General features: G+C 30.0%; 1 protein-coding gene across 2 annotated transcripts; it reads right to left on the reverse strand.

Moving 5' to 3' along the window:
* Positions 1-8,043: 8,043 nt before the first annotated feature.
* Positions 8,044-9,243, reverse strand: LOC114581363 (pentatricopeptide repeat-containing protein At5g25630-like). Of its 2 annotated transcripts, none has more exons than XM_028701343.1 (2): positions 8,287-9,243; positions 8,044-8,253 (listed from the first exon to the last, which is right to left on the reverse strand). In XM_028701343.1, the coding sequence occupies exon 1, from the start codon at positions 9,163-9,165 to the stop codon at positions 8,338-8,340; it is 828 nt and encodes a 275-aa protein (XP_028557176.1). In that variant the 5' UTR covers positions 9,166-9,243; the 3' UTR covers positions 8,044-8,253; positions 8,287-8,337. The 2 variants fall into 2 exon arrangements, with proteins under 2 accessions (XP_028557176.1, XP_028557175.1); XM_028701342.1 differs by having other exon boundaries at positions 8,044-8,256.
* Positions 9,244-9,818: the final 575 nt, after the last annotated feature.

Consider the following 9,818-nt stretch of genomic DNA (forward strand, 5'->3'; position numbering starts at 1 on the left):
AGAACAATACTCAACAATTAAGCATAAAAAATATTACTAAATATAAATAACATAACAAAATAATTTAAACACACGTAAATAAAAACTAAGACCAAATTAAAAAATGTAACACATAAGTAATTCAAAACACAAAACACTATTGGGTGTCCTCCCAAATAATGCTAAATTTATAATATTCAACCAAACTTGCCTAGATATATCACTTTGGCTGTAATGAATTACCACCACTTTTAAAGTGGTATGTATAATGCTCTTTTTCCTTATTCTTTGGATTATTTTAGTATTACCCGACAAAATTTCATGAGGTCTACTGCCAAAAGAGATTGCAAGTTATCCTAATTGATTTTCTATTTTTTTTTTTTAAGTAGCCTAACTTTGCAATTGAGTTCCTAACTAAATCATAGCCTTTCTAAAGATATTTTTATCTCTTTAAATTGATTATTTTGGTTAGAATCTAGGGGGATATGAAGGTCTAGGATTTACTACAGGTTGCTGAGAATTAATTCATTTCCTCCTGATAAGATTGAATTGCATTCTATTATTTGTTACCACTAATATTATCATTTGACCAACTAAAATTATGGTGGTTTCTCAACCTGAATTATATGTATTAGAATAGAGATTATTTTTTTTCTTTTAATCAAGTTCACATTCTCAATTTGTAGTGCATTACTATCATCATTATAATTTAAATCACGCTCTTCCAATTATGTAGATGATCCTGATCCTGCATTAACTCTAATAGTGCTTTAACTTCTTAGAAATTACAGCTACATTAGCAGTCAAATTAGATGATGCATTTGAGTCATACACACATGCTACTCTTTTAGAATTCATCCTACCAGAATGCCACTAGAAATTGTTTGTAGCCAGTTCCTTTATTAATTCATAGGATTCTTCAAATGGCTTTAACATTAAAGATCCTCAAGTGTTGCATCTATGATCGACCTAAGGGATCCTACCAATCCATTATAAAAAGTCTAAAAAACCAACCATTAGGTAAAGCATAATGAGGGCATTTCATAAGCATTTTTTTTAAATCTCTCCCAACTTTGATAAATTGACTCTTCTTTAAATTGGGCAAAAGATGTAATATCATTCATAAGTTTGGCAGTTTTTGAAGGTAGGAAATACTTTGCTAGGAATTTATGTATCAACTCATTCCAAGTTTTTTTAAAGCTTAGGAGCAAGGAATTCAACCACATCTTAGCTTTGTCCCTTAGAGAAAATGGGAACAATCTAGATTTAATAGCATCATCGATGACACTATTACACTTAAATATTGTATAGATTTTTAAGAAGCTAGCTAAGTGTATGTTAGGATTCTCAACAGGAGTTCCACCAAACTAAAAATTTTAAACCATATGAATTATGACATATTTTAGTTCAAAGTTATTATACTGGATAGTAGGTCTATTGATACTCTGGTGGATTACTTCTACTATAGGGTTAGAATACTCTCAAAGAGATCTAGGATGGTACTAAACTTGCTCTAGTTCAAATATCTCTAAAATCTTTTTTTTTTTTTTAAAATTTTTGTAAGGATCCTTTCTATCTCAGAATTAGATAACAATGACTCATTACTAGATATACTAAGCATGCAACAATAATACAATAAAAGAAAATAAAGATCGTCAACTAAACAATCAATAAATATTTTCTTTTTATCTTTTTAAAAATTTTATTAAAACAACAAAAATAAAGACACATGATATAAGTAGTCTAAATATGAAACTAGTTCAATAATATAGTTTAAAATCATAATACTGCGTTACTTCCCCAGTAACGAAGACAAAAAAACTTGATGGGGGCTATGCGGTCAACAATGTACTACATACAGAGCTAGCATGTAATATGAATATGCTTAGGTTTCTTTGATATGCAAATAATGAAAGCCCACTAGTTACGCAAGTATACGTGTTGATTAAGTAATAAAGTGATAGAGAAGAGTGTCAATCACATTAGAAAGTATTAAATTTAATTGCAATTAAACTACTGCTTTCTAATATAGATTCACAAGATATCCTACTGAATAAAAATTGTAGTTTTTTTTTTTTTTTTTTAATTTTTTTCACTTAATGGAGACTTGCAAGAAAATTAGATACTAATAAAAATAAAATATATTATACTAACAAATGCAAGATAACATAATTTTTCTAATGAGACTCTTAATTTTAGATGTGGATCAGAGTATATACATCCTTAGATCTCTATCAAATTTATAGGGGTGAAAAGAGAATTTTATAGCCTTCTTACAATTATAATATCTCCATAGAACCTAGAAGATTTAACATCCTATGTTTAGGTATGTTAGCATTCCATTTTAATACTCCTATTTATTCTTAAATTTCTCTATCAAGGTAATATATCATACTAAATACTAACTACATACATAGCCATTATATGCATTAAATTAAGAATGAAAGTTATTTAAAATATCTATAAATTATTTTAATTTACAACACATGAGTCTATATTAATACTTGATATCCATTTATATCATTAGTCCAAAACTTAGAAATTTAATAAAACATGAATAACACAAAAATCAAACTCATGTTTATTTAATTTATAAAAGAAAAAGATACAGGAGAATTTATAAAGATAAATGTCACCTGAAAGGATCAATTAATATTCTCTACACTACTTCTTCGACAACAAAATTGCTTGGACAATATAGGCTAAGATCTCTAAATGCAAGTATCTTGCCATTCCTTAGCTCTCCTTAATCTATGCTCTAAGGTAGAACTAAAGAAAGACACTAAATAGTACAAGACTCCACTGAAAATGATAGAAATCCTCTAACAAAAGAACTAAACATGTATTTATACAAGTGCAAAACTAGCCTTGGGTGCCGTGACACTTGAATTATGGGCATTGCAGTGTTATAACTTGAACTAGCACCTCAAAGCTATAAAACTTGCTCCATTGTGACATTGTGCTAACCTAACATAGTTAATGGTTGAACTAACACATCTTTTGGTTCACTTGACATGACTCCTTATTTTAAGAACTGATCCACCGTTGTGCGGCACAAGTTGAGCAATGTGGCTCTTGAAAGCACAATCTGACGTTGTAGCATGCATTGAAATAATGCTTAGCACGCCAATGCTCATTTTTCTGAAACACCAATGCCACAGTGTTGTTTTCTTGTGCAACAATGTTGTGAGGTACTATAGCACTGACCCTTGGCTCAACCGCGACATTGTTTTCCTGAAAATTCTAGAGCAGTCAGTAGTGTAATGTCTAAATTATGCACTAGGGCATTATAGATGGAAACACTGCGGCATTGAATTTATAGGCGCTATGGCATTCATTCAATACTTATGAATTTTTTCTTCTCCAAAATATTTCACGCACAAACATAACTAAAAAAATACATTTTCATTAAATTTTAAAATAATAAATAGTATATAATTTACACTAAACATGTATCTTAGCTAAAGGAAGAAGTCTAACATTATATTTATTATGAAGGTAATTATGTTTATATCTCCTTAATAGTTTCACTTGCCATCATTTATTTGTGGTATAGATTATCAAAACTAATTAAAAATTTCCATTGAGACCACAAGTTTTCCCTCATCATTGAGTTTATGTAAGTTTATCATAACTAGTCATATTTTCCCAGCGTACCCATTTATCCTAGTTTGGCTCATCCCAAACTTGGTATGAGTTATCATAACCGATTAGATTTCCCATATGGATCACCCCTAGTTTAGTATGCATTGAGCTTAATTTGGGTTAAAAAAATTTAAATCTCCTCTTAATTTGTCCCTTGAGCACATTTTAGGTTATCAAAATGCATAATGATCATCCCAACCTTTGCCATTTGTCAATATGGACATGAACCATAATAAACTATTCTCATGGCAAGTACCTGGGCATCATTTAGCTCATTTCCCTTGTTGGATGTTTGTAGTGCCATCATTTTCCACCATGAATTGCTTATCATTATTCGACAACCCATAATAGACATTTTGATAGACACCTTTCTATTATTAAGAGTGCAATTATAGCTTCTATAGTGATTGGATCACCTGATGACATGAATTGAATATGTTAGAAGTTATAAGTTTATTAAATGTTTGTTAAATTTATGTAAGATTTTAGAACCTATTTTTATGTTGAATTTTTGTCAAAAGAGGTTGTGATTTGAATTAGAAAAGTGAAAACAAGTTAAGTATGGAATTTTTTAGGAACATGATGGCGATGTGGTAAGGCAACACTGCAGTGGGAATCAAACCTTGAACCTTTGGGGTATGTAAACTAGCATTACTCATTAGGCCACAAAAGTCATTTGTGTTTTAGTTTTTACTATTTTCTTACTTAAATTACAATTAAATCAATCATTAATACCATTTTTTTCTTGTCTTGATCTGATTTACATCACTAATAATCATATATATTATGTGTATGTTATATATTTCTTTTTTTTTATAAAATTAACACATAAATATTTAAAGTGAAATATGGTAATCATAAGTTTATGTCTAATATAACTAATAGAATGTAGAATATAGAGTTTAATAACTTACAAAAATAAATATTAATATTTTTGAAAGATCAAAATATTATATGAACTATTAAGTAGAAATGCAAAAAGACATCACCTGATAATATATTTTGAAAAATATCAATTTATGCCTTCACTAATAAATTTTTTTGCTCCTCCCTTGAGTATGTGCAAATGTCATATATCATTTGTATCATGTATATGTATCTATATCAATGTCAATATGCATCATGTTCATGTATTATATCATGTATCTTATTGCTCATACATTTGTATAGCTTGTGCATGCTCATGTTATCTTTATCATCACATCATGTATGCATGTACAAGTTCATATTAATGCAAGTTAGGACATCCTGTCAATCACATGATATTTTCCTGTTTCTTGTACTATCATAATCATATGTCAATGTGCTAGGTGGCTATCTTGTAAGAGTCTCCATTCCTATCCTTCGACATATCTTGTTCATTTATGACTCTCTATCTTGTATAATTGGATTAATAAGCATGGAACCTATGTTGATTGTAGTAGACAGGGAGAATGACTTTAGACGAGATTTATTTTTAGAGTATTAAAGAAAGAATTATATGTCTTATGGATTCAAAGAATAAGAGTAAATTTTCACTTTCATTAGAAAATACTCCTATAGTAAATGGATTTCTTAATATGCTTCATGAAGAAACAATGAATTTACCATCCAATTAAGAAACATTATTTTATATTAAGATACTTATTTCAAGAGTTAGTAGGTTGATGTTATGTCAAATCTAGAGTTTGATGAAAATGTGTATTGACTATATATGATTAAATAAAGTGATTATCGAGAATAAGTATCCATGACCTTGAATTGATGATTTGTTTGATTAATTGTATTATATAAGAAGAAATTTGAATAGTATGAGTTAAGGGTAAAGGAAGAGAATTTGAATGAGATAACACTCGATAATATCCTTTTGATCTGATTATTGCACCTGCAAATTATAAGAACCTAATGGATCAAGTGTTTAAGTCATGTGTAGATTGGTATTGTGATTGTGTTTATCAGTGGTATATATTGATGTTTTTAAGAATATAAGAAGATTATACTAGTCATCTTGTACTAAAGAATTTCAAGTATTTGGTGGCATATTATAAAGGTTTGGAGTGTGTATTAATATAATCTATGAAAGTGATAATATGTGCATCCAGACAATTAAAATCATATGAGAAGAACTATCTTATGCATGACTTTGAGCAAATGGCAATTAATGTGAAATTTAAGTATTAGAACACTATGGTAGGTAAGATTAATTAATTAAAATTTTGATCTCAATGTTTAGTGTCAAATTAGGAAGATCAAATATTGTTATGGATGGTTTCCATAAGAAATCTATAGTAATAGAAAAATTGAGGATTTTGACTAAAATTGTATTAATCTCTGAAATGGAAAAGTGTTAAATTTGAAAATAGTTAAAATACTCGACATGAGCACTTGAGCAAATTTTCTTCAAATGATTGTTTAACCAACTTCATCTAAGAAGATTCAAGAGATTTAGGATATTTATGAAGAAAATAAGAAATTGATTAAATAGCTCAATTAAAAAACAGAGAGAATAATTATAGGTAACTATGAGTTACTAATGACTCAATTATATGAGGAAAGGATTCTTAGGTTCAGAATTGGACGATAATGTTCGTAATAAAGATAGAGCTGAAATATTTGTTTATATATTTGTACTGTCAAATCATATGACTGATATTCATAATGTATTTTTAGTATCCTCATTAAGGAGAGGGATAATAGTTGAAGCGACGAGAATTTTAAAATATGAAATACAATTAGTTTATAAATTGACTTATAAAGAAGAAGTTGATTGCACACTAGTTTATGATGTGACATAATTAAGGAATAAGTAGGTTCTTATATTGGAAGTTCAATAGAAGCACAAATATTTGGAAGAAATAAGCTGAGATGAGGCAGCTTTATTCTAATATGTTTTGATTGCTAGCTTGTGCTGAAAATATTGAGAACAATATTTTTCTAAAGAGGGGAGACTATATAGTTGATTCTATAGTGATTAGATCACCTGATGACCCCAAATTAAATCTGATAAAAAGTTACAAGTTCATTTAATGCATGTCAAATTCCTGTAAGATTTTAGAATCAATTTTTATGTTGAAATTCTATCAAAGAGATAATGGTCTGAATTAGAAAAGTGAAAACAAATTAAGTAGAAATTTTTTTTTAGAGTGCGACAATGTTGTAATGGAGACACTTTTTTTTATATATATTGAAAAGCCCTTGGGGGCACAACAACATGGTAAAAGCAGTGCTACGTCACTCCTCTCTCTATTTTTCAATGTAGAGGCAATGTACGATGGGGATGCTGCGGGATTGAGGATCCTAGAAGTTGCGCTGTGACACTGGGAAATAGCGCTAATATCTCTATTTTTACATACATACATACATATGTGTGTGTATATATATATACAAGCACACACCATATGAAGTGGGATTATTTATGATCGCATTTAGGACTATAAGTGAATGAGTTGAGCCCAATAAAATATTGTCAAACACATTCATTTGTTTTTTTATTAAGTTCAACTCAAGCTTGAACATGATCCTTGTTTTGAAGTATTGTTCTAGGTTTTTTATTTGTTTTCTTATTGAGTTTGAGTTATAATCGATATTTAATTCAGCCTAAATAATTAAATATTTGATGCTAATGATTTAATCATATAACATAGCCTTATTAGTTAGGAGTGTTACACATATATCATAAAATTTTTAGGTTTAATTGTATATCATTTTGGTATATAAATCACTTCAAAGTTATACATAAAAATGTTTGTGTTTGAATAACTTAAAATTAATGGACTTTTTATGTGATCTACAGAGTTAAGTGTTATATAAGTAAATATAAAGATTTACGCATTATATATGTAATTATAAGAATTTTATAATATGTAAATACAAATTATTTTAATTTAGATATCTAGCTATTTGTTTAATCTTTTCAGCATATTTATATTTATATATCTAATAGCTATTTGTTTAATCTTTTTCTAATTTTATTCAATCTTGTACAGTTATTTATATAAATAATCCAACTATTCATCAAGTGCAAAGCATATTCATGAGGCAAGGGATGAAACTTGGGCTTTGTTTGGGACAACTTTCTTACCGCTTCTTAAAACAACTTTCTCATACAAAAATTAAAAAATTTTGTATTAAAAAATTGCTTTAAGAAAGTCATTCCATATGAAACCATAGACTTCGTTTGGGACAGCTTTAGACCACTATTTTTTATATGCTTTTAAAAGATTATTGCACTAAAAAAATAATTTTACTGAGCAGTAAAAAAATCATCCCAAACAAAGGCTTAGGATTCCCCTTTTATATTCTCTTTCACCTTAATAATTTGTGTTGCAGAAACTTCTTGATATTTTCTCTACTCAGATGCAAAGATCTTGAGTAAATGCAATAAAAAATCAAAATAATTTCTTCTCAAGGCATATATCAAAGCGATCATCAGATTCAGCATTCATAATAATTTTTCTCAAACACATTTATATCTAGTTTTGCTCCTCAAATTATATATTTTCCATGGAAAATCAACTGGTGATCTGAAGACTTCACATGGTGAAGTACACAGAATAATCTTTCCTTCATAATGTAAACCATTCATATAATACAATGCCAACTGCACATGCAAATAGATGAACAAGGCATTAAAGCAAAAAAAAAAAAAAAAAAAAAAAAAAAAAAAAAAAAAAAAAAAAAAAGCAAGGACACACTTTCTGCTATGTTCATTGAAAAGCATGGCATTCACTTCACTCAGTTGAAGAAGACCAGTCTGCAGGAATTTACCAACGGTCCATAAATCCCAAGCTGAATCTGACACTGTTTTCTGCAAATAACTGGAACCTTAAATCCAGGCCTATGAGGAAGAGCTTGACAAACTGACCGCATAGTACCTCGCATGCCATCTTTAATCGAAATTTTCCTCCCATATGTTTCAGTACCCTCATCTCTTTCATTTAATGTACCCAAACTCTGTTTCTGATGAACTACTTCAGAGTTCTTGGATAGACTATCAATTGAAAATCTTAATTCTGGACTGGAACTAAGATCATCAAAGGATGTCAATATTCTGCTTGCCTCATTTTGCAATCCAACAGCCTTCCAGGCTTCTGCAACAAGACTAACACTGTTAATTTTTGGCTTTACTCCAACTTCTCTCATCATCTTAAGCATTTCTTCTGCTTTCCATGGCTGCTTCAGCTCTCCATAACCCCATATAAGTGTTTCAAATGTTTTGATGTTGGGAGAGACTCCGTGTTCGCGCATTTTCGCAAAAACTCGCATTGCATTATCCATTCTGGCGGCGCTACACCAACCACTGATGATTGTTGTGAAGGTTATAACATTGGGCTGAACTCCAAATTCTTCCATTTTTGTTAGAAGGGCTTCTGCTTTATCAGGTTCCCTTGCTCTAACATATCCTTTAGCAAGAATGCTATAAACCTGAGCATCAGGAGCAATTCCTAGTTGCAACATTTCATGAAAAATATCCATGCATTTAGTCATGATACCCTTTGCACCCCAGGCATTCATCTGATGACTGTATGTTACAACATCTGGTTTCACTCCAGCTGCTTCCATCAGTGTTAGAACCTGGCAGAATATACAAATTATGCAAATATCTAAATTTAAAACCTGGAATGCAATTCACTTAACCCATTCACGTTAGTGGGTTATCAATCTGATTTTTCTGCTAATAAACTATCTGGAAATGTTTTAAAATAGCGAGCAAATATCTTATATAATAATGTTTAAAACAGTATGTATTTGTTAGACAGGTCCAGCCAGTCCGCACGGGACCGCCCAAACACAACAGAGGAAGAATTTCTCCGTCTCCTGCGCATGCCGCGGATGCCACGAGATCCATGGGAGCTATTTTGGAAGGTTTTTTGAGAGAATTGGGAGAGAAATTTGAATGTAGGGACTGTTTAGGGGTTTCCTTTTAATTTGTATGCATTAAATAGTTTGTTTTCCAAAGATTAGGACATCTTGAATTTGGTTGAAATTTGAGATCACTTAGATCTAGGTTTTTTTTGAGCTCTAGCGGTGTCTATAGATTTGGGAGAGATCGATCCTCCTCTCGAATAGAGGATCAATTGTATCTTGTTGTTTTTCTTCATACTTTAGTGAATTTCAAGTGTTTTTCTCATATTTTTCTATAGTTTTTGCAAAACCAGCATTATAGTTGCTGTTTTTTTTTTTAAATCCATCAGTTTTATGGATTTATAGTGGTC

This window comes from Dendrobium catenatum, unplaced genomic scaffold (genome assembly GCF_001605985.2).
Source record: "Dendrobium catenatum unplaced genomic scaffold, ASM160598v2 fragScaff_scaffold_1676, whole genome shotgun sequence".
NCBI lineage: Eukaryota > Viridiplantae > Streptophyta > Magnoliopsida > Asparagales > Orchidaceae > Dendrobium > Dendrobium catenatum.